The 26,565-nt window shown below is 43.0% G+C and overlaps 1 protein-coding gene and 1 long non-coding RNA gene across 2 annotated transcripts in view; one reads left to right on the top strand and one right to left on the bottom strand.

Moving 5' to 3' along the window:
• The window catches only part of ncam2a (neural cell adhesion molecule 2a), a 460,352-nt gene that overhangs the window by 292,537 nt on the left and 141,250 nt on the right, over positions 1-26,565 (top strand). Inside the window, exon 2 of the mRNA XM_085347241.1 lies at positions 9,040-9,114. Coding sequence (XP_085203367.1) covers positions 9,040-9,114 — 75 coding nt within the window. The remainder of the gene's footprint in view (positions 1-9,039; positions 9,115-26,565) is intronic.
• LOC146608505 (uncharacterized) lies at positions 19,977-21,716 on the bottom strand. The gene is made up of 3 exons (XR_014905147.1): positions 21,686-21,716; positions 21,212-21,307; positions 19,977-20,449 (listed from the first exon to the last, which is right to left on the bottom strand). It is a non-coding gene; the product is annotated as an uncharacterized LOC146608505 (long non-coding RNA).

Genomic DNA, 26,565 nt, shown 5'->3' on the forward strand with positions numbered 1-26,565 from the left:
ATCATTAAAAGCGTTTGACAAAAACAGTTTGTGTCTTTCACAATCACAAAGACTACTCTGATCTAAAATATTTATGGGTCTAATAAATGCAAGTAGCTCAAGAAAGTTAGGGGGGCTAATATAAAATTATGGTAGAAGGAAGTAAAGTAATTCTGTACTTTTAAGAAATATCACTTTAATGAAATTTCATGCCAGTCCTCTTAGGGCTTTCTTTAAAAGCAATGGCATTCATTTAGCAAGTGCCCTAAGGGCAGTTTACATATTTTCTCCACTCTGATACAATGTGAGCCACAAAAACCAACATGCAATAAGACTGGAAAACAGCAAAGTTTTTAATAACAGGCAGTATGTGTATGGTGTTTACTGTAATGCTAATGGGCTTGTTAATAAGATCCAGAGGCGAACTGTAGCAACCCATATATATGAACACAAACAGTGTTTCATTCTGCCTAGTAGCCACAGGGAGATAGAGAGCCAGTGGTGGTGAAATGAGCAAAACATGCTATTATGGCCACCTGCTAGATAAGATCATCTTGCCTTTTCGTGCTAATTAGCAGAAGATTTCACATCTGTCTGAAACAACGCATCTGTGCATTTGCATGTCGCCACATAACACGTATGCATCCGTGACTGCAGAGAGAGAGTGAGTGGTCCGTCACGGCCGCCTCAGCCCAATGCGCAGCAGCTTAAGGATGGGAACCTAAATCGCAAAGCAGCCAGTGAGCAAAAAGCAGAGATACAGAGAAGGTGTGCGGGAAAGTGGTGAGATAATAGGTAGCTGTGGGTTGTGCCTGAGACTGTACACGTGGCCTGAGCCTGTATGTCGGTACGATTGGATATGGTTGGCTGAGTAGAACCGACGCTCTCCTTTTCTATCCTCTCCTCTGCAGCATGAAAGCAGGCTTGTTATGTAGAGGGACAGATACATAGAGCAGGGGACTGAGGGAGGCAGCATTGGCAGACATACAGGTATGTTTTGACAGACTTCAAAACAACTTCAGATGAATCCACAGGCAAAGTTGGCAACAAGTATTTCACAGGAGCATTGCTATATTATGCGAATTAAAGATCCAGATACTATGAAAGCGTCCTTGCTGCACTGGAGGAAATTAATCTTTGTAATAGCGTTGCATTGTAGCTCTTTTCCAGCATTCAGTGTTCCCAGTAAAAGGTTACTGCTTTGCTTTCAATCAAGTGCTTATTCATTGTCAAGGTCCTACAGCAAAAATGCTTTCACTTTCTTACATAATAAAAGGCTACCAACTGACACTAAGACAGGAGAAACTGACATGGTCACCTGTGCTGCCATAAGATTGCTGCACAGTATGGCATTAAATCTCCACTACTGCTACTCTACTGGAACACAAGCTTTCCAAGAAATATTAATGCATGTGTGTTTTGATGACTGTGGTTGACTGTGATGTTGTGCACATTGTTGTGGGTTCAGATCTGGTGACTGTCAAGGTAATTCAGCAGGTCATTCAATGTCAATGAGGGTGCCTGGTGTTCTGCTATCTATTGATATTGATATTTATATTGATATACCTTTATTAGTCCCACAAGTGGACTCAAAGCATGCCATGCCAGTAAAGCATAGCCCACAGCATAACAGAGCCACCAGATCCCCATACTGACCCATATGGAAAAGATATATATAAATCTTATAAAGTTTGTATCTGTCTTGTGTGAAACTTGTATGAAAAGCATATAAGTGTGAAAACACATATAAGATCCCTTGAAAAATTATATAATGAAACTTGTATGTTTTGGATACTTACTAAAACAATGTATGAAAGTAATGCGAAAGTGGCCACTTTCATGAGTAAATCATGTAAGCCTTATATGATTTACTCATGAAAGTGGCCACTTTCATGAGTAATCACATATAAGTTTTTTACTATTTCTTTTCCGTATGGGGAGCTAGCTTCAATTGTTAATATCTAATCAGCCAATCACATGTCAGCAACTCAGTACATTCAATCATATGGATATGTTTAAGATGACCTGCTCATGCTCCACCTGAGCATCAGTGAAGAAGAAAGGTGATTTAAGTGATTTTGAATGTGGCATATTTGCTGGTGCCAGACAGTCTGGTCTGAGTATTCTAGAAGTTTTTCGCATATAAACATTTGCAGGGTTTACAGAGAATGTTGGAAAAAAGCAAAAATATCCAGTGAGAAACATTCCTCAGGATAAAAATTATAAAGGCCAACTCCTTCAATGGTAACTTAACCACTTGTTACAATCAAGGTATACAAATGAGTACCTCTAAATGCACAGCACCTTGAACCTTGAAGTCAATGGGCTACAGTAGCAGAAGACTGCACCAGGTCTCACAATTTGCTCTCATCTTAGAACTGGAAACTAAGACTACAGTTCACACAGGATTATCAACTTGGACAATTAAAAGTTGAAGAAACACCAACTGGTCTGATAAGTCTTGATTTCTGTTGCGAGATTTGGTAGGATCACAAGTTTACATAAACAACGTGAAAGCATGGATCCATCCCCCCTTCAATCAACAGTTCAGGCTGCTAGTGGTGATGTGTTGGTGTGGAGGATATTTTCTTTGCATACTTTGGGTCCTTAATACCAACTGACATCATTAAAATGCAACAGTCTGCCAGAGAACAAAGTAGTTTGGGCGACTGTGGCTCAGGAAGTAAAGTACGCCTATCTACTGGAAGAGTATGCCAAATTATCCTTGAGAAAGATACTGAACCATGTGCATCCTTGTGAGGGTGTGCACAAATGTTAGCCAGACTGCTAACATGATTGGGGGAATGCGGCTTATAGTAAAACACTCTTTGGGTGTCCAGAGCACGACAGTGCTATATAATTAGCAGTCCGTGTATTAAACATGACAGTGAAATTACTGTAGACTAAATGGTCTCCATAGTCACCAGACTTTATTCCAGGGGTGTCAAACTCCAGGCCTCAAGGGCTGGTGTCCTGCAGGTTTTAGATATCATCCTGAGCCAACACACCTGAATCAAATGATTAGTTCATTACTAGGCTTCTGGAGAACTTCAAGAAATGTTGAGGAGGTAATTTAGACATTTAAATCAGCTGTGGTGGATCAAGAACACATCTAAAACCTGCAGGGCACCGCCTGTTGAGGCCTGGAGTTTGACACCCCTGCTTTGTTCTATCCAGTAGAGCAACTTTGGTCACCTTTGACCTGTCGTGTCAACGTCTCTGTCAAGATATATATTATATATTTTGACAGAGATGTATATATTAAGAACATGGATATTTGTTTTGTTGTTTTTTTCCTACCCAGGTTGAGGTTCAAATAATAAAAAGTGATAATGCTGTGCAGATTGTATGCACAATGACCTAATGTCACTTAATTTGGGGGGGCTGTGTCACAATAACCAATAAAAATACAGAAACAGGAGCCGAAAGTACCAAAGTAAGAGCCAGATCATAGTCTTTACTTTCATATACTCACACCATCGCTCAGTCCCGTGTGCCAGTGCTCACCTAGAGACGATGAAGCTTAAAAAAAAAACAATCTGCCTGTTTAGTGTTTTTGACGATGATTTCCTGCTGCAAACACCTTTTTTGTCGCCCTTTGTTAACGCCTTTGAAGAAGTGTGTAAGACATGCAGGTTCAGGTGAATACAAAACATTGTAAGTAGTATTTTATCTCCTTCCTTCTTTCGCTCTATCCCACTCGTGTGTCTCTCTCGCCGTCTCCGTGGTTCAAGGGAAGAAATCCCTTCAATGTCTCCACAAAATCACACACAATTAAAGCAGAGCATTTTTGCCTCGGGCCCTCGCTGCTCTGTGTGCTTAAAAAAACCTGCGTGTGCGCACACGCGCACACACAATGAAGTAAAGGCCCAAACCACATATACACCCCCACGCGTTCTTATATGTACAGCAGCACAAACAAACACACAAAAGCATGTTCTCTGCGGTGCACTTATTTGGCCATGGCTTTAATGGGGCTTCTTCTTCTTTTCTTTTTTTTTATTGAGTACAGGATTACAGAATCACATCCCTCTCTCTCGCTTCCAGCTGATTGGACACTCTCCACTCTGTCAATCAAAGACTGGATTTATCCTGCTGCTAAATGCAACGGTGCGTTTAGCCCGCTTCAGTCTGCTCTAGATTTAGTCACACCAACTTAGCTGCTGGCAAGTTCCTGCACCCTGCTGTACCGCTTCCAGATGTCGCTGAATCATGTCACAAGGCCAGCTCTGTCAGCTCCTCCTCGGCTGACCTTAATCACTTCCATTGAGAAATCCAGTGATTGAGACATGAGGCAGCTTCTGTAAAACTTAACTTGTGAAATAACTTGCCCTCTCTTGTAATGAATCCTACTTTTCTTGCCGACAGCTCCTTACCTCAACACGTTTTTAATATTATGGTCTTCATGTTAACCAGGCCTTCCCATGGCATCTCCCTGTGGCTAATTAGCCTTGCATGAGCAACACAAGCACATGGCTAATTTAGCATTTATTTCTCCATCACTGTTTCTTGCACTGTACTTTACACATGCTGTTTACATGCTCAATTAAACTGTGGACTTCACCACAAAGCTTTGCTAACATGCCAGCAGCATCCCTGTGTTTAGCTGCAGTTGTAAAGCAATCCCTCTGTTTTTCTATTTGCTGTAAATGTGGTTAATATGGACGGGGGCACTCGAAGTGATTCGAGTCAACCACTTAACGGCTGAAGAACACTCACTCGTGTTCTGTATGACCCCTCGCTCTCTCAGACGCTCTCTTGGCTGAATTTTCATCCATTTTCAGTGTCTTTGCTCTGCCATATGATGACAGTTGTCTATGATTCACATGCCACTTGCAGAACTACCTCGCTGACTGACCCTCGGCAAGCACCTGTACTGAAAATCATTTAACCTTCACCCTGTACTCCTAAAGAGCTAGAGCTGTGGGTTTTTAAAAAAAAAACAATTAAAAACAAGAAACAACTGCAAAGCATATACTGTTTTTTTGTTTTTTTGGTTTATGCTCAAAGGCTTAAAAGTTGTCTTTTCTGAAGTTCCCACATTTGTACTAGCTAGCTAGCTACCCACTCTTTGGAAAATCACCGAAAGCTTCTTTTCTTTCCAGGACTCGTGGACCTGTGATTATACCACCTGGGAGAAAATGCAACACTAGTCTTTCACTTCACTAATTTTTGGGACTTTAGATCCATTCACCCTTAATGGTGCATCTAGCTTTGCCTTTTGGACTTAAAAGAGCATTTGTGCTATGTTAGAATGCGGGAGGAAGATTGACAGTGACAGAGCTGCTTCCTGTTACATTTTATGAACATTTGTTGCACTTTTGACCACATGCAATGTCAAATTAATTTACAGTAAATGCCTTAATCACACTGTGTGCAGTGGTTAGCAATGCCACCTCACAGCAGCATAGTCTGGGTTAAAATCCTGGGTTCTCTCTGGTTATTTTAGCATGTTCCTGTAGTCCAAAGACTTACTTGAGTTAGGTTGACTGGCAATTTTAAATTTGCCAAAGGTGTGAAAGTGAGCGTGAATAGTTGTCTCTCTGTGATAGCCTTCTGATAGACTTTTGAACTATCCAGGGTGGACAGTACCTGGACAGCTGGGATAGCCTCCAACTACCCTGTGACTCTGAACTAAATAAGTGGAAGTAAATAGATAGATGGATGGTATCTGATTTACCAAATGAGAAAGATTTTCAGACTGCAACTATCGGTTGTCAGTTTTTGCTATTGCAAAAATGAGATTACCAAGTGACACAGTCATTAAAACCTGTTCTAAATGCTGAATGCATCTGACAAAATCAAGTCTTTGTACTCCCACAAACTGAATGCAAACATGTGGGCTACTGTGCTATTACAGGTATTTCTCTGTGAGATAATGAGCCGTTACAGTCACACATGAATCCAGGCTGTGAAAGCCACGTGCCCAAAGTTAGTGGAGCATTTTCTACTGTACTCAACTTTCCTGAGCTTCATGCTACATTTCAGTGCCAAGCTATGTCCAAGAAGAAAATGTTGCATTAGTGTCACATACATGGGTACCTGGGACCATTATCCTCTGCTTGCCAATACCCTCTAAATATCTTTAGGAGGGTATTGGCAAACACTATAAGTGGGAGAGGATAATTTGTTCTTAATTTTTCACAAGAAAGTTATGATTCATTTTTTAAAATTAGGTTGTATTTTTTCAGTAGCCCTCCTGAGTACTATGACCAGCCAGTTGTGTGTATTAATCTGGCAACTCTGAGGCAAACATTGTGCTTTTTCTCACCTTTGTTGCCGAGTTCAGATACCATAACTGATGCTGGAATTAATCATGTCTCATTGTTGTTAGGAAAGCTGGCGAGTCATGTATAGTATTGACCACCTCTGACACATTACAAATGGCAATCAATGGTTTTGTTTGTTGTCTTATTTTGCTTGTCTCCAAAGCTTCTCAAAGGAGCTAATAATTGGAGCTGATAATTGCTACCAGGCACATAACGTATTGACCCAAGCTCTGTAATAAGCCGGTTGAATGCAGCCGAAAAACATTCCATGCCGGAAAATTGATATAAATAGCATGTCTCTTTGTGTCCCCTCCAGGCGAGACAGTGTTGAGTAAACAAATTCTCCCATCCCATGCTATATTCCAAATCCCGTCAGCATTCTCATTAAAATGTCAATGTATAGTCACCGTGTGGACTCTATGTTGTGCATTCTAGCTCAAAAATGCCAACTGATCACTAATGTTCCCCAGGTTCGACTTAATTATATGATTCACACCTAAGATTCCAGCAGCATGGGGAGAAAAAAAAAATCAGGCAATTTTTCTTTTTCCCACTGAGTTTTATGAGCGACTTATTATGTGATCAATCACATACAGCAAGAACAGACCAGAATCAATTAATAATTGAAAACCGTTAAAGTGCTAGAAGCACTGATTGGAATCTGCCTTAAGTCAAAGGCAGCTGGTGCGGAAGGGCACAGGGTTAAATAGACATGATTAATCAACCTAAGAATAGCATTTGCATCCATTTGAAACAATGCGTGTGTGTGTGTGTATATGTGTGTGTAGACAGTAGTGGTGTGTGTAGCTATACTCCAGACTAATTACACGTATGTTTGAAGTGTACTGTGCTTTCACATCAGGCAATTAGTGGCCAATTTAAACGTACTCACAGGTGTCACGTGGCTTTTATTTTGAGTGTCTTGTTGATGGATGTTCCCTCTGCCACAATGATGGCACAAAGTGGGCAAGTGAACTGCTCAGAGCTGAAAAACATTTTTAAAAAATTGAATTCTAGATGCTGGTGAAGCAACCAAACATGCTCAAACTTTAGCTTCTGTTATTTAGCAGTGGAGTCCAAAGTTAGTTGACACTAAGCACAAAAACTGTACTTTATACAAATTATAGCTCTGTGTGAAAGTGGTACAGTAATTGTTTCTACTTCAAACTCTGCAAGTGGAATGGACTTTCTATTGAATTCTATTGAATTTTCATTGTGCAACACCAAAAGAAAATAATCCACCCAATACGAATGAGCCCACTAAGTCTCTGAACTTCCACCATTGACTATTTGACATCGTAACAATCGAGCTGCACTGCAGAAACGATCAAATGTATTGAAAGCTGCTTCTCTACCCCCACCATGGAAATGTGGCAGTGCCTCTTTACTGCCATCTATAGGTGGCACCCAGTTATGACAGAGTTCTCCCAGTGATAGCAGCTTGAGTGTGGCGCTGCTGTTGGTTAGAGTCATTCTCCCTGGAGAAGCTGCAGCTAATCATTGCATCATTTCCTCAATTATTGACAGCCGCCCTGTTAAGTTCCCAGTGTTATAGAGAGAATTAACATCCATTAGAGTATTATTCAGCCTTCATCTGCGTGCCTGTGTGCGCCTGTGTGTTTGTATCTGTGTGGGGTTTGATTTTGATTCTAACTAGACTCGCAGCTCCAAGGGCTGAGAACGAGGAGCTGAGACATGACAGGCTCATCAAAATGTCTCACGATGCCGTGTGACTACTGCTGCGTCGAGAGGCCCTGGCCTAAAATTGACCCTGTCCCCACTGAGTTGCCAATCACCGCTCATCACATTAGACATGTAGACACACTCAGCTCCACGGTGCTGTTGAGCTGCATCTCTGCTCCTGCTTTATTTTATTATTTTTCCTCCTCCCGTTTTCCTCTGACACAGTCTCACATACTTCAGATACCTGCCTTTCACTGCAGCCTTTAAAAACTTTCACTGGATCGCCTATTGTGTGGTATTATAGTGCCACTTACAATGGACCAGCACCGACAAATGGCCTCTGATTGTACTTTGCCTCTGTCACTGCCACCCGCTGCAAGTTTTTACTGTCCTCCAGGCAGCATATTGCCCCCCCGCACAATAGTCTGGTGTATCTTAGCGAGGGTGTAAAAAGCCTTGCATGACAAGTTTTGCAAGCAAAGAAAACACCGGCATTATTGAGTTATTTGCCGATTTCTGCTCGTTTTGAGCTTTTAAAATCCCGCATTGCACTGTTGTTCAATTCATATACCATTGTCGAGAGAGATAACAGCAAATAGCATTACCTCAGGCTGAAAGGAATCCCGTTCATTGTGAGGCTGACTGACAAGCTTGTCACAAACAGCCATGTGCCTAATAGAAGGTATCAAGCCAATCTGTCTCTGAGCTTTGTGCGGCGGAATAGGCGTCTGTTGTTCTGTTGAACGGAAACTTTGAAAAGCAGTTAAAGTTGAATAAGAATATATAAACTGTTCTTTTCAGCTCTGACAATGCCTCTTATACAAGAACGAGCCAAAAACACATCTGAGGAGCGCTTTTTTTATACGGCAAGGGTTCATGCACGTAAGCCCGACACACAAGTGATGCAAACAGATAATGTAACAGAATCTCTTAAAGAGGGACAGAAACAGCCTACTTTGCTGTGGAAGGTGATGCGTTTTGGGAGCAATTTTCTATTATTATGTCTATCCAGTCAACAAATGTGAAACTTCTTTGTGTTTTGTAGTCTCACTTGCAATAACTAATCCATTATCCGCTCTTCCTCTGTCTCTCTTTTGTTCTCTTACAGCCGCCCTGCAAGTGTCTATATCCTTGAACAAAGTGGAGTTAAGTGTCGGAGAATCCAAGTTCTTCATCTGCACAGGTACACAAATGGCATGGCACCCACCCCACCTGCACGAGCTATTCTTTTTAAACTTCTCTATACTCTTTCTTTGAAACTTTTTTTCCCCTCCTTTGGCTCTTTGTGATGTCATGAGTGCAGAATGAGAGCCAATCAGAAGAAAGGTTGGCTTTAAAAGAAAACACAATCTGATATCCGTGTGTTTGTGTTAAACCTTTGTCCCTATCACTTTGATCATAGCACTGACATTCAGTGCTATGATCGCCAGACCGGTCAAACACCCCTTTTTGTTTGTGCAATGTTTTAACTAGAGATGGACTGATCCGATATTACGTATCGGTATCGGTCCGATACTGACCTAAATTACTGGATCGGATATCGGAGAAAAATAAAAAATGTAATCCGATCCATTAAATATCACGAAAGCACCTCACAAAACTTGCAACACGCCGTAACTCACGTCGGAGCAGTATGCATCACGTGATAGAGCGGCTGTGGCATGCGGGACCTGTCGGTGGTCTGGATAGCATTTGGAGCTTCGCTAGCAACCCGGCATTTCATCTCCGACAAAGTTATCCCCGAGAGAAGTAAAGCAAGTGTGTAAGTCCATCTCTGAATGTTTGTAAAGCATTCCTGCGTTAAGCTTAACAAGCGATATATGGAGCGACTTCCTCTTCTTGCTGCTTAATGATCAGCTGATCGGCTTTTCTGTCGTGAGTCCGTCTCTCTTGTTTGCTTTTGGCCCACTTTGCACCAGAAAGAGGAAACCAGCGGCTGAACAACAGCAGCACGTTTAAGCTTGATCAGCTGTTGTTAGAATTTATTTAATATTACTTTCTACACCAGGATCTTTTTCTACGTAGCTGACGCTGGTAACTGTGCAGGGGCGGATCTAGCAAAGTTTAGCCAGGGGGGCCGATAGGGCATGAACAGGGAAAAGGGGGCACAAAGACATACTTTTCTTTCTTATTCTCATTTAAAATGTCGAGCTTTTAATAAATAATTATCTGACACCCAAAGTTTTAATTTGATGTAAAATGAATAGAAGTCAATTACTGTATATAGTAACTATTAAGTCTAATATATATACCCTAGTAAGCTATAGCACTTTTTCCTTTGGGAAGGTACCATCTGTGCAGTCTGCAATTTTGTTGAAGAAAGATGTTGAATCTATTTAATATTTCTTGAAAAATAATTGATTTCTGTGCATTTTTTTTTTCACACTGCATCAAATTAAGGTTGATTACGTCGACTAAGCATCATGAGGTGGAGCGTGTCATATTGAAAAAATAAAACATGTATTGTACAGCTCTCTCTACTCATATGATATATTACGTGATATGATTTGTTGAGAATATTTTTTAGGGTCAGCTTTTTCCTTGTGTGGTGAACCCTTGTGAAGGTCAAGCTCAAATGCTTAGCCAAACTCATGTGCCCGAAGGTCTATTGATCCATAACAAACTGGTAGCAAAAATTGATTTTCACCTTGACTTGATTTTCACCAAAATTAAATGAGCTTGAGCTGTTATTGATGTCGACCATCAAAGAAACATCGAAAATGATATCTTGAAAACTGTGAACACTGGATTGTTAACATAAAGACAAACAAGCTGACCTGATTATGTCCTGTAATTACAAAACTGAACTCACAAAAATTTCATTTTTTGTAGACCCACTGTAAAAAAAAAAAAAAAAAAAAAGGTTATTAAAATACATTTAACAGTCCACAAAGTTAAGCCCGTCTTCACATTTTCTAAAGTCATCCTGTGAGGCTGGACTGGAGTCTTTGCCAAGCTGATTCTAGGCCCCGGGCCTTATGTTTGACACTCCTTTCTTACGTCATAACAAAGCTGGTTTAGGATCAACATTGCACTGGACCAATCATATTGTCTGAGCTTTCAGTTAGCATTAGCCAAGAAGTTAGCTAAAGCTTCACTAGCAAACCATCCTGGGTGATCTAAATTTGGCTAACAGCAAACCTAACTTGATAACATATTTATTATACTGTATGAATTAACAAAGAATTTAAATGCTTACCAAATTCCTCATTGTTTTTTTCCTCAACACTCCAAAGCAACAATGTGATTGGTCAGTAGCAATGCTGATCCTAGACCGATGTTATTATGATCATTCAGGAACAATACCAACATGAGGATATCATATACACCTTAAAAGGAGAAGAGATAAAATGACTTTCACTTCACTACAGCCCAGTATCAGATAAACTGTGGAGGTATGTAACAACGACAGGAGAGGTCTCAGTGTCTCACTCCAACAACTTTATTAACTGACAGAACTTCACATATAGTCAGCGCCAAAATCTCCACCCCCACACTTCCTTTCAACTTGTGTGTGAGTGGAGCCACCTGGTGGTCCGCCACACATACCCCCCCTTGAACACACAGTCAGGTCTCCATTCAGTCCAGGACCCTGGGTCTAAGCAAACGACCCGCACGACTGAACCTGGGAGGGAGAGAACAGGCAGAGGAAGGTCCATCCTGTGAACGAGGCTGGTGAAGGCGAGCAGGAAAGGCAGGAGGAGGCTCAAACGTTGGTGGTCCGGGGGTAGTCCTGGGGGGAAAACCAGAGACTGTCAACCCCAGCGCAGGAGGTCGGCCACGGCGAGGGGCCTGGGCCGGCACTACATCACTGTCCGGAAGAACATGTGCTGGTTTAAGTCTGTCAACACACACAGTCTCCCTTCGACCCCCAAAATCCAAAACAAAATGTTTCTGGCCCGGTTCAATAACCCTGAACGGGCCGTCATACAGCGGCCGCAGCGGTGTCCTGTGGGCATCGTGCCTGACAAAAACAAACTTAGCAGTCTCTAAAGTCTTTGGAACAAAGGTGTCAGGCACGCAATGGTGCACCGGACCAGGAACCCGAAGCGAGTGCAAAAGCGGGGTGAGAGAGAGCACCGATGGATCGAAGCAGGAAGGAGGATTTTCAGGCAAGAATTCTCCAGGCACGCGGAGGGGCTGACCAAACACTAGCTCAGCTGGGGAAGCGCCGAGATCCTCCTTAACCGCAGAGCGCAGCCCAAGCAAAACCCACGGGAGGCGGTCAACCCAATTGCCATCCTTTAAGGAGGCGCGAAAGGCAGCCTTCAGCGACCGGTGGAACCGTTCACACATCCCATTAGCCTGCGGGTTGTATGCGGTTGTGCGGTGGACTTTAGCCCCCAGTCCATCAGCCATGGCCGACCAAAGCTCGGAAATGAACTGGGGGCCTCTGTCTGACGTAATGTCCGCGGGTGGGCCGAAACGCGAGACCCAGGTCGACAAAAACGCCTTGGCCACCACTGCTGCGGTAGTGGACGCCAGGGGGACCGCCTCCGGCCACCTGGTGGTCCGGTCAACAACAGTCAAAAGGTGCGTAAAACCTTGTGACTGCGGCAAGGGACCCACCAGATCGACATGCACATGATCGAAACGTTTGCCGGGTATGAAGAACGGCTCCAGGGGCGCCTTGGTGTGTTTATGAACCTTCGCGCGCTGGCAGGGAATGCACGCCGACGCCCATTCCTTAACAGATTTGCGAAGGCCTGGCCAAACAAATTTAGAGCTGACCAGTTTAACAGAGGCCCGGACCCCTGGATGAGAGAGAGCATGTACCGAGTCAAAAACTTGACGACGCCAGGAAGCGGGAACCACAGGGCGAGGGCGGCCGGTGGAAACGTCACAGACGAGGAGGGGACCACCGTCCTGCACGGGTCTGTCCTCCAGTATGAGGCCCATCTGGGTGGATTTAAGCGCGAGGATGTCAGGGTCACCGCTCTGATCGGCAGCCATGGCGGAGTAGTCTATGCCGAGAAAGACGGGAGAAACCAGCGCACGGGACAAACAGTCAGCCACATGATTGGATTTACCAGCCACGTGCCGAATGTCCGTGGTAAACTCAGAAATGGCTGCCAACTGGCGCTGCTGGCGTGCACTCCATGGATCGGAAACCTTGGACATGGCAAACGTCAAGGGTTTGTGGTCCACGTATGCGGTAAAGTGACGACCCTCGAGAAAAAACCGGAAATGACGAGACGCCAGGTGGAGCGCCAGTAGCTCCCTGTCAAAAACGCTGTAATTGCGTTCGCTGTCACGTAGCGTACGGCTGAAAAAGGCGAGCGGTTGCCAGACACCCGAGATTCGCTGTTCCAGCACCGCACCCACCGCTATGTCCGACGCATCAGTGGTCAACGCAATCGGCGCTGAGGGGGATGGGTGGGCCAGAAGGGCAGCATTAGCTAACGCTGACTTAGCATCAGAAAACGCTTGGATGCTGTCCGGAAACCAGTCAACGGGGTCATTAGCTTTTTTACCCTTTAACGCCCCATAAAGGGGCTTCAGCAGATGTGCCGCTCTGGGGAGAAAACGGTTGTAAAAATTCACCATCCCCAAAAATTCCTGCAGTGCCTTAACAGTCGTGGGACGCGGAAATTCCGAAACAGCTCGGACTTTGTCAGGCAACGGAACCGCGCCCTCGGCGGAAACACGGTGCCCAAGGAAATCGAGAACGGGCAACCCAAACTGGCATTTAGACGGATTAATAATCAGTCCATGCTCCGCCAAACGCTGAAAAACCTGACGCAGATGGAACATGTGCTGCTCCTTCGAGCTGCTGGCCACCAGTATATCATCAAGATATACAAAAACAAAGGGCAGCCCGCGCAAGACCGAGTCCATCAACCGCTGGAAAGTTTGGGCGGCACCTTTCAGGCCAAACGGCATGCGCAGAAACTCGAAAAGGCCGAAAGGTGTAATTACGGCGGTTTTGGGGACATCCTCCGCGCGCACGGGAACCTGGTGATATCCCCGTACCAAATCGATCTTAGAAAAAACCGAGGTCCCCGCAAGATGGGCGGAAAAATCTTGGATGTGGGGAATGGGATAACGATCGTTCTCCGTGACATTATTAAGACGGCGGAAATCCCCACAAGGTCGCCACCGACCATCAGATTTAGGCACCATGTGTAACGGAGAAGCCCAGGCACTGTTCGAACGCTGCACGATGCCCAGACGCTCCATGGTGGCAAATTCTTCCCTAGCGACAGCCAGTTTGGCGGGGTCGAGGCGGCGCGCGCGCGCGAACACCGGGGGCCCTACTGTAGTTATGTAATGCTCTACCCCATGCTTCGTCACCGTGCTCGAGAAAGTGGGGACAGTGAGTGAGGGAAACTCAGAAAGCAAACACTGAAAAACGTCACCCGAATCTACTGAGTTAGCATGCACCACGGGCTGAGCACCCCGAGTCAAACAGGGTAATGAGGAAAAGGACACAGCATCAATTAAACGTCTGTTAGCCACATCAACCAGTAGTCCGTGAGCACAAAGAAAATCAGCGCCTATTATAGGCACAGAGCTAGCAGCAACAACAAAGTTCCACTGAAAGTCACGGTCGTGAAAGCAAACAGTCACCAACCTTTCACCGAAGGTTTTGATGGGAGAGCCATTAGCCGCTGTTAGCAATGGCCCGCAACCCTCAGCTAGCCTGTCCGAGCCAGCCGGGGGAAGAAGGCTCTTCTGTGAGCCGGAGTCCACCAGGAAACGCCTCCCCGAGCGTGAGTCCTCTAAGAAAAGCAGCCTTTCCTTGTTGCCAGCGGTCGCGGCTGCTACAGAGCGCTGACATGCCCGTTTCCCTGGGTCTGGAAACTGCAAGGCGGGAGGCAGCGCCGTGCCTTCGCTCCAAAACGCTGGTGATAAAAACAAAGCCCCTTTCCGCGGTGCCGCCGTGCATCGATTCCGGCCACAGTGGACGAGTCGGAGGGCCTGTGGAGCATCGGTGAGGGGGAGGGGGAAAACGCTGGTGGGTCCTGAATAACCGTCTGGACGCCGAAAGTCCTGGTAGCCAGGAGGATGCGATCCGCCTCTTCCGCAAGGGAGCGGTAATCCTTCGTGGCCAATAGCGGGGAGTTGGCAAGGCCAGCGCGCACTGGAGCCGGCAGCTGTCGAAGAAAGAGGTGGGTGAAAAGAAATCCTCCGTCCTCCGCGCCCAGCAAGGACAGCATGCTCTCCATGAGCTCGAGGGCGGTGCCGTCGCCCAGGCCCGCGATGGAAAGGAGTTTCTCGGCCCGCTCAGCATCAGAGAGGGAGTAACGCCGCAGCAGCAGCCCCTTGAGGGCGGCGTACTTGCCCTGGGCTGGGGGATCCCGGAGGAGAGTCATCACACGGCGGGTTGACAGCGGGTCAAGTGAGGCCACCACATGGTGGTATTTAGTGTCGTCGGCTGAAACTCCACGAAGAGCAAACTGAGCTTCTACGTGCATGAACCATGAAGGAGGATCGTGAAGCCAAAAATCCGGCAATTTAAGCGCCACAGCAAACGCAGCCATCGGCGGAGGTGAAGGTCCGGCGGCCGCCGATGCTTCCAGGCCAGAGCTGGCTTCGTCGTCGAGCCTTAGCATGTTCACTACAGGGGTCACCAATGTGGAGGTATGTAACAACGACAGGAGAGGTCTCAGTGTCTCACTCCAACAACTTTATTAACTGACAGAACTTCACATATAGTCAGCGCCAAAATCTCCACCCCCACACTTCCTTTCAACTTGTGTGTGAGTGGAGCCACCTGGTGGTCCGCCACAAAACAAGCATTATTTTGATTTGATGATGGTGCAAAAGTCAAAGAAGTAAAAGGAGGACGTTGAAAATGACCATAAAGGGTCTCTTTTTAATATTATGCATATGTATTGTATCTGTGACTGTTTGGAGGCAACGGTGGGAGTCTTATATCATCGCTCATGAATGTCTGTTTTTCTGACAGATAACATAAAACAATCCATAACCTCCATATGGTGAGGGACTCTTCGACCCCACTGTGACTCAATCCACACGGGGTCGGGGGGGATGCTCCTGGCTTACCGTTCCTCCTTCTCATTGTCCTCTCTGAACATCATATCAACATAGCAGAAAACCCGATGGTGGGAGCCAGTGGCTCAGTGGGGTGGCGGCACACTCTGGCAGCCCAGGCCGTCCCCTGCTGACTGCCTCTTCTGCCCTGCCAACACACTCAGTGTGGCGCTAACAGCAAAGGGACTAGATACACGTACTGGGAGGAGCATCCAGGGGGCATCGAAGTCTAATACGAGCTTCGGTGGGACAGAAAAAAAACAGAAAAATAACCGAGGCGAATGGAATCAAACTGGCAAAGATTGAAAAGTTGGAGCTTTCACTGTGGAGAGCTCAGAAGTGAGAAGAATGGAAAAGGCTTTGAAAAAGAATTGTAGATGTAGGTGGGAGATAAGTTGCCACCATCTGCTGTCAAAGTGCACGGGAGGAGGTGTTTGTGTCACACGCTGCTTTCTTTTGGCCTTTTTCACCACAGGCGGCCACGCCGAGCCTGAGTTTTACCATATTCACATGCATTTCTGCCAACTGAGAAACAGTGAGAGACAAGAAAAAGAGAAAACTCAGTGAAACTGAGACCCACCCGCAAACAAGTAAAGTGACTTTTTTTTACCTTTCAGTCGCCACATAGCACCGAATGAATTAGGCCTATGTCAATATTGTGGCGAGCTCAGACAAGGAGGAGACACAATTCCGAGAGGCAATTGTGTCGTATGCTGATTCACGGATTGGAGAGCAGGAATGAGTACGTTTCTCTTTAAAAAGACAAAAAGAATGTGAGTTGAAGTGATTTGTGTATTTGATGCCTGTCTTTCTAGTTCTGAAAAGTTTGCCATGAAGAACAAGCCAGAGGGTTACTGATAGACACATTCTTTATATCAAAAGATTACAACCTCTCTTTTTTTCTTAAAGACATTAAAGCAAAGGTCAAAATAAGGTCAACTGTGAGTCAACGTGGTAGCCTGAAGGAAGAATCCTTTTATCATATTGGCTGAATGTCAGTGCTTTTGCATTATTCATGTCTGATCTCAAATCTTTCTTTTAAATAATTTCAGCTGAAACTTTATCAATTTCATTTATTTCAAAACGCCTCAGAAATGGCTTTTTAAACCTTTGCACACTGATACATGGCATGGCTTTGTTTCTTAGCGGCTTCTTTAGATCGTGATTTGTGGTTGGTGTGGCAGCGGAGAATAGTAGGGAAAGGGTGAGAAGGAGGCAGATGATGATCTACTGTGCTGACAGTGGGGAAGGGAGCAGCCTATAGAAGAAGGTTTCCAACTCTCCAAACAAATTTCAAGTAAAAATGATAAAGAAAACTCAGCTGCTCTGCTAAGCGTGGCTGTGTAAGTGTGCATCAATTACATTTGATTGACATGGACCAACTCCATGTTGGTCCATGAAACAGCTGTTAATGCAAACTGCACAACTTTCCCAGTCGAAGGAAATGCAGTCAGCTCGGTGGGATCCAACATGAGCACGTCATTTTTGAGAGTTCTGTTCTTACTTTTTTATTAGGAAAGTCACTTTAATTACTTTGGAATAAGATGTTATGCACTTTGACGCACCAGGTAGTGCTTAGAAACATGAAACCCAGTCTACTGTCTACAGTCATGAGCTGTGTCCTAATTCCTAGGCCACATCCTTCGAAGGACTTGGCCTTTGTGGTCTACATGGGCCGGATCCTTCGAAGACCGAGAAGGCCGGAAGGCTTTGAAATGGGACGGTCTAGCCTTCAGATTTGCATCACCAGCTCAGCCAAACCGATTTACTCAGGAACAAATAAAACAATGAAAAAGTCAAACATGTTAAACCTGAGTAGCGAAAGACCTGGGGTCTGAAAACGATGTGCTGGGAGTCCGGTGTTCTCGCCGGCTCTAGTGAGCCTCGACCTCCCAGTCAGCTATCGAGCTGGTGGGTAACAGATGTCTCCGAAAACGTCAGAGCACTTTTGCAAATATGTGATGTCTTGATGAATCGAGCAGATATTTGAAGTTTACACAGCTACATTCTCGCCTGAAAATATGCTAAAAGTTTATTTTGTGACCCAGAAAGAGTAATATTAAAACTAGATAGCTGCTGCCATTGTTGGAAACTGGAATTGGCTGGCCGTGCTATGAATTCTGGGATAGGTTGGGCCATGAAGGATACACCCGACCCATCCTTCCTTGTCGGACGCATTTGAAGCAGCCTTCGTCGCCTGGCTGTAACATAATCGGCCTTCAAATGCGCCCTCTGAAGGATGCGGTCTAGGAATTGGGACACCGCTATGGTGTTGCTGCTGGCTACAGTAATGTCTGATCCCACCACATTCCCACCTACCCGATAAAGCTCATCAGCTAAGTTTTGGATAACTTGTTGACAGAGTCAAAAGATCTGGAGCAAACCTGACTCAAGTTTGCTCCATACCTAGGGTTAGGGTTATCTATTTTAGATAATTGTGGTTTTAGGCACTCCTTCAGGGAAACTGTGAAACTGTAGATGCAGTGTCTGTGTGTGTTTGTTATGGCACAGCGGAAAACCTCGGCACTGCCTTGAGAACTTTCTTTGTCCCCACTACATTTGCCCAAGTTCCCACTGAGGCAGAGACCTGCTGGTCTTTGAAGGGTCACGGGGGCGATCTTGAAACAATGAAACAGTAAAAAACCATAAAGCCTCTTTCAGATGCATTGCTACTCTGGCACTGCTGTGCTCTGAAACCCATTATTCCCTATGGTCTGTGGCACGCATGAATGCTTTTTTACTGCATAGACCAAAGGAAGTGCAGTCCAAGTGTGCCGTCTGGGGAGCACTCACAACTGCTGTACATTTGCACAACTAAAAAATGAAGAATTACAGGACGCAGGTGCAGATTGTGCACATATATCAGAATTGGCTAGTGTGACAAAAATGTTTGGCCATGCACCCAACCTTGTAGTAAATCTTGTGCATTTCACTTTATATGTGAAAGAGCCATTTCTGGTACACCCAAAGAAGAGTTTGTTTGTTCCATCAGGTTTGGCATTCGAAACTAAAGATCCAACATATTTGCAAGATCAAATATGAAGACCCTGCTGTGCTGATCCTTTGTTAATAAGGGAGCGGCTAACATAAGCTATTGTAGATGTGAGGATTTTTATGCTATAGCAATGAGGACAGTGTTCAACAGCTGTAAGGTTTATACATCATTCAATAATAAATCCCAACATTTCTTTAATTATATTTAAAGCAGTATGACTAATATGTTTTCATGTCTTATGTAAAACAGGTTATGATTTTGTGCGATAGTTGAGGGTTTTCTCCAATAAACCAAAATGAGTGTTGGAATGCACTCTCCCTGCTCTATGAAATATTCACAAAGGGTTAACCATCCATTTATCAATGCTCAAAGTCCAATTTAGACACTTATTGTGAGGATATTTATGGCCCAGGTTAAAGTTGACTAGGATTATACACTGTAAACCCGAACAAGTTGACTGAACTTAAAACTTTTGTGGAAACTGATTACCTCAAAAGATTTAAGTACAAAAACTCATATCTTCTAAGTATGGGGTACTCAAAATTTGTATTTATTGTTAACCTAAAAATTTTAAATTATATTTTATATTTTATTAATTGAGCTTTACTCAAAGACTGTATACTTTAATTTCAATATTTTTGTGTTTCTTGTAGTTTATTATTTTGATGCAACACAATGCAATTATATTACAACCTAAACTCAAATTATCTGATTATTAATTAAAAGATATTTATGTTGTGAGTGTAGACTACTAAAAAAAAAAAAAGTACGGAAATTCAGTTACTTTACATTTTGTTTATTTAACATTTTTTCATGAAAATTTAAAAACATCACAAATGTTTTTATAAAACAACTAACATGGACATCGGCACCATAAAGTGAGCATTATAAATTCTGTGTAGAACATTTATCTTTTTATAAACTCACAAAGGACGACATCAGTCCTAATTGCATCTTTCTCAAAATACACAAAAATGCAAAACAAAAAGTCAAATACTAATCACTTTTTTTTAAATAGAAATGAAAAACAATTTTTTAAAATGGGTACAAAGACGATCAGCTTCCAAATAACCAGATAAGGCAGTCAAGTATAGGAAAATTAGGTAAACTGATGGAGTTAAATCCACCCAAAGCCTGTAGTAAACTTAAAGTGCTTAAAGTGCTTCAAACAAAGTGCTCAGTAACAGAGTGCGTGTCCTAACAAACATTGCCTTATATTCCTTAAGAGCATGTAGGCAGGGGTTTCAGGGGTTTGCCGTCATCAAGCCCCATGAAGATATTTTGGACTAAGGCAAATGTGTGAACCAGCTTCCTGGGGTAGTCTAAATGCAGAGCATAGATCAAGCCAAACAATAAAGCAAATGCATTTGCAAATCTGGGAATATCACGCATCACCTAGTCGCCTTTCACCAAAACAGCCATGCTTGAGGAAGTAAAATGGACTGGACTGGGAAGCGCCGTCGGTAACCACTGTGAGAAGGGCAACTGGAGTGTCAATGAGGGTCGACTCATCCAATGCGTCCGCCTGGAATAGACACAGTATCAATGGTAAATGGCCTGTATTTGTATAGCGCTTTACACATTCAGTCATCCAGACATTCACACCCATTCACACACTGGTGATGGCAGCTACATTGTAGCCACAGCCACCCTGGGGCGCACTGACAGAGGCGAGGCTGCCGGACACTGGCGCCACCGGGCCCTCTGACCACCACCAGTAGGCAACGGGTGAAGTGTCTTGCCCAAGGACACAACGACCGAGACTGTCGGAGCCAGGGCTCGAACCGGCAACCTTCTGATTACAAGGCGAACTCCCAACTCTTGAGCCACGATCGCCCCAATTAAATAAGTAAGGTTGGTTTGAGAGAATGTGACAAGCATGACCTGTAATCTAGCAAAACATTCAGCAGTGTAGTAGGTTACTTTGTAACGAGTTAGGGTACTCTACTTTTTTTGAAAAATGTACATTAACGTGTTAGCTTCTTGCATTACATAATTTGTATTTTTATTATTTTTCTAAAAAAAAAAGTAATTTTTTATTTCATGACTTTATCTCAAAAAGAAACTAAATCTTGATTTCAGCCTGGTTTTTGGGCCACCTGCAGCATAGCCATAGTGCTGTGATACGCCTGTGCCCTGCTCCTGACCTGTGTGTGTGTGGGTTTTCTACAGAGAGGGTATTTTGTTTGTACAATTTGGTAGCTGCTAGGGTATTAAATTGTATTTAAAAAAATCCATAGCATTTTATCTTACTGGCAGAATTTAAGTAATGCAAAAATACACTTACATTACATGTCTAAAAGAATTCTGGGTCCTCCTCCCGCAGGTATACAGGAAGGGCACGAAGTACTGCAGTGCGTTTCACGTTGATATCAGGCGCCTCCTAAAAAGGGAAAAGAAAAGTTCATTTAACGCAAAGTTTTCAGGTGTCATTCTTTGGGGAGAATACATGTTTATGAAACTGCATGACATCAGACTCTACTAAATTTTGGAGACTTTTCTTTTAAGATACAACCTTTCTGTCTCTTGTGACAGAGAGTATGTTTCTTAATCATTTGACAAAAACCCTACACAGTATTTTAAAATAGTGTTCTCCAGATCAGAGCTGTGATCTATATAGAACATGGGGTTCAAAGCAAGGAAAAATTGTGTGTTTATCAGTGAAACTTTTAATTTGTGTTAATTTTATCATTATCAATATATGAAATCTTCACCTTAAGGGACTTAATGAATGGTTTCTTCAATAGATCTTTCAACTCACCTGTGTTTACTGTCTCCACCTGAAATTAATTGCAGTCTGAATTTTTTTTCTTCTGTCTTTTTGTCTTTGGCCTTCAGCCTTGGAAGAAAAAATAAAAATATTGAAAACCTTATCAGCACACTAAATATACAACACCTTGCTATATTTCAATTGTTTTAGATAGAAGTTGCCACTGCTAGCTAAGTCACTTTTGAATGATGCTAATGAGAAGAAAAAAAAAAACAAAACCTGCCGAACAATGAGGCTGCTGTTGTAAAAACGCCAACTTTCTTGCGTTGGCAAGGGGTCGTTAAAATATCACTAAGACCCTTTCTTTATGTGTGATTCTTCGTAAAACTGTGTTTTAATCGGTTAAAACTGTAAAACTGACGACATAATCTATGTTTGAAAAAGAGCGCGAACAACCGCGAACAACTATTCACCACCTGGGTCTGTGCTTTTTAACACAACAGCGCATTCGAAAACAAGTTATTGGCTGCAACATATTAATATACTTGCTTTTTTACGGAAAAAATAAACATAACGAAGGTTCCGTTTTACTTACAAGTTTCTCCAAATGTGTTCTCCAGTCGCTCGAGAAGGGCAGCCATATTGAACAGAATTTTCTGTCAACGTCGTTCAGGTTAGAGAGAAGACGTCATGACGTCATGACGTCCACATGCGGAGCTCGGAAAAAAACATTTACTCAAAAATCATAATTAAGAAAGCAGTATTTACTCTTAACTTCTAAGCCATGTACAATTATAACTGTTTGAATCGTTAACCGAACAGAAAAGTTTTAAGTTGTTTCAACTTTGTGAGGAATTTTAATTGTTATATCCACAAACTTTATAAGTCAGGTAGACTGTTGGTACAAAGGTCAAGAATGACTAGATCTGTGAACTTTGACCTTCGTAGTATTTCTATTACAGCTAATTATCACATAGATCATTAATGCACTGGCATTTTCACCAAACTCTTCTAAAACATAGACCATTGACTTGAGAGTAAATGAAGTCCTATCTATTCAGTGACCTTTGCTTTAAAAAGAGAATATGAGAGGCAGAATTAGCTCTTATTAATACACAAAAGAATAAATTAAGCACATTTTCTTTCAATAAACTTACTCCATAAAGATGACATTCAGTGGAGTTTTTATTTGAGACCATGAGATGACGGGAGACAGCGAAGACCTGAAGATCTCACAGGTCAGGAAAAGCAAAACAAAACATGAATGACTGAAGACTGAGAGATATGAATGATTCTTGTAGAAATAGTTTGGACTAAAATAAATCCTTTCACAACATTATCCATATTTTGGAAAGCCATTCTGGCAATGTGTGTGTGGATGAAAATGGCATTGCTGGCTATGGTAGATGCTTGTGTCTGTCGTGCTTTGTACACTGTGCTATACATGGGTGCAAATAGCCACACTGAATATTCATCCCAGGTACAAATAGTATTGTTGCCAACTGACAGTGCTAATTGCATTTACCTTTAAAAACAAAAACAACACCCACCAAAAACTCCCTCATTTAATTATTGCTAGCCCATTGTCACTTTAATGGGCTGTTTTTTTGCTAATGCAGTCCCGAACCCGTGAAAACAGGAAGCGTGAGTTTTTTTGCTGAACTGGAGAAAACTGGCAAGACAATAAGGTGAGAAAGCCAAGGATTATTACCAAATGGGAAGATTTGTTTGGATGGTAATTATACATTTTGAGGAAATGGTTTGGAAAAAATGCATGCTACATTAAAAACATTACTAACACAGTATCTACAAACCATAATTAAACTTTCCTTTTAAAATATTCAGAATAGTTTATTTTATCTCTTTAAAAGTAAAATATTTTGTGTCCAGTACTTTTACGGTACTTTACCAGGGATATGATGCAGAAAATGCAAACTGAAATGACTCCCAGTGTCAGTATTGGGTTCACAGCATAAAGCTGCGTTCATGCCATTAAATAAAAAAATTCAGCCCCTTTATTCATTTCAATGAGGCTCTGAGGGAGAGTTGCAAAGGAGCCCACTGCAAAACGTTGGACCTTTTTGTCAAGAAATAGGTGGACTTCAGTCTTTGAAGAAGTGCCACTGACTAGTCAAGTGCATTAACCTGGTTGATTATGTATTTCTGCTATTTATTTAGTAGCTATGACAGCAGAAGATAAAATGCTAACCTCCCATGGACCTGCTGTGCAAACTTCAAACGTAATAGATGATCTTTCATCATCTCACTGGTCTCTGAAACTGTTGCCATGAAGTCAAATACCATCATTTTTGCCAGTGCTCACAGGTACACACCAGGTGGCGTATGGCATTGGTAGCTCAAATTATATATTTTTGCTAGACTTTACACTACAACAGCCATCTTTAAACACTGCATAGTGACCAGTAGTTGCTGTAAGTAGTGTACCTCCAGTCAATCAATAAACATTAACAGCCTTCATAACATACCTTCATGATTCTTACAGTACTGTAAGAATGAATCTTGAGTCACCCTTGATTTGTTTATATCTTGATTCGAAGGAGCCATTTTTTTTTTAAGTGGTATTGAGCAATAGTTCTTCAGGTTTTTCGGAAGTCATTGACAACTTTCCTTTGGACGTTGGTTCTTTACTCCTTACTTATTTTGAGGCCAGTTTGTTAAGCGACTTAACAAACTTATGAGTCATTTGACACCCCCTTTCTCAACGAGAAGTTTGTGCTTGGGTGAGCCTGAGTGCTGAAGATATCTACCTATTCGGAACCATGGTAACAGGGTTCTGGCTGATCGGAGCTGGCTTGGCCCTGACTTATCGAAGAATTAAGAAAGCGGAACCGGCTGTTCAAACCCCCACAAGGCTGCCCGCTGGGATTGGAACGATGGGAGAAGCGTGAGTTTCTCAAAATGGGCTCGAGTCAGCACGGATAAGATCTTGGAGAGGCTACGGCTGCTGTGAATACTCAGAATAAGATCTCTGACTGCAGACTGGATACATCTCGGAAGGGCTAGCCTGGAATAACATCTCTCTGGGCGCAAATTGGATAATATCTCGGGGAGGCACACTGCCGTGAGTTCTCAGAAATTGGCTCCTTGAGCACAAGAAATGACAACATCACAGAACGCAAGTATGGCGAAGCTCGCGGCTCTCCAACGGGAGATTGAGAGACCAGTGTTGGACTGTAGAACTGCTTTGAAATTCATATGAGCTGTTCGCACTAAAGTAAAAAATACCATCACTTATGCGCATACCCCTTTGGCGCCAGCTGCAAGGCCGGAGCTGAACAAAACACCCTGATAACAACTGTGTTTAGTCTGTTTCTTCCCATTCAAGGCCACCTGGGTTGGCTGGAAGACTGTTTACTTAGCAGGGCGAAGGACACTGTCTCAGCTGAACTATGGACACACACACATATACATATACTGATACTGATAAGCACTCACTGACGCATCACCCTCCCTACCCCAGAAGCCACCTCCAATGCTTACCTCCCCTATGATGTGGACATCGGGTCAGTTGGAGGCGCAGTCGAAAGATTGTAGCAGTCCCAGATCAGATGTACACACTGGAACTCTTTCCCATGTTGCTGTCTGTGTTTATTGTGCTATGGTGTGTTGATATCTGTGCATTCCTGTATTATCCTTCTGTGTTACACATTTCGATGTTTTTTTTCCTCGCTACCTAGCCTGACCTGTCTCCCCAATGTGATGTTTGTGTATTGTATGTACAGTCTGTCATCTCGGTTGTGGGCAAAAGACCTGCAACTGACAAATAAAGGCTATCTCATCTCTCATCTCATCTCATTTAAGCATCCAAAAACTAACTCAAGGAATGAAACAGTGTTGTGTCTACACATAACAGACAACTTGGAAAGAACTAGTTTTGTATCTAGCAGCCTGTCACTAAAACAGATAATTTATTCCAGTTTCTTGAGTTGACTTTATTTGAATGTATTCAAAATGCCAGCGCTAACACAGTTTGACAGGCCCTTAAATATATCTTTTATTTGCATTTGCTGGTGCAAATACTTCCTGCACCAGCAAAGAGCTATTAGACGAAACCTGAAAAGTGCCAGCCCTAAACAAAATAAACTATCTACAGCAGATGAAAAGTATCTATTTTTTTCGCACGACAATGATCCCAAACCCACTGCCAATGCAGTAAAAGCATACCTGTATAGAAAAAACACGAAGTGGAACACCATCAGTCATGGATTGGCCTCCCCAGAGTCCGGACCTCAACATTACTGAAGCAGTGTGGGATCATGTTGACAGAGAACAGAACAAAAGGCAGCTTTGATTACCCTTCAAGAAGACTGGAGAACTATTCCTGACGACTACTTAAAGAGAAGTTATACACTTTATTTCCATGTAGTTTTGTCAGGTTTCAATAGATTGCTTCACAGATTTCTCATTTTTCAAGCAAAAGATATGAGAGGTGCCTAAATGTCAATTAAACATTTTGTCTCATTAATGTCCATTCAGGAAGATGTAAATTTCTTAAAACTTGGGAAATTATTGCCTGTTATTTGAAGACACTAGCACAATCATGTCAGCAAGACTTTCCAAACTATTTTAAGTGTCATTAAAAACAATTATGACTTTATTAGTATTCAATATTGTAACCAGTTTGGGGTTTTTTTACAGTTGGAAAACAAACAGCAATAACGACACCTACTGCAGCTCTTTTCTTCTTATTTGAAATTAACCTGGACTCGTGGCGTGACAAATAAATCAAATCAAATCAAATCAAATCACTTTTATTGTCACATCACATGTGCAGGCACACTGGCACAGCACATGCGAGTGAAATTCTTGTGTGCGAGCCCCACAAGCAACAGAGATGTGCAAACACAACAACACAAACGAGCAAAATACAAGAATGGCCAACCTGAAACTAATAAATATATGTACAATAT

This window comes from Diplotaxodon limnothrissa, linkage group LG23 (genome assembly GCF_057381915.1).
Source record: "Diplotaxodon limnothrissa isolate DT_005_m linkage group LG23, D_limnothrissa_male_GT1.1, whole genome shotgun sequence".
NCBI lineage: Eukaryota > Metazoa > Chordata > Actinopteri > Cichliformes > Cichlidae > Diplotaxodon > Diplotaxodon limnothrissa.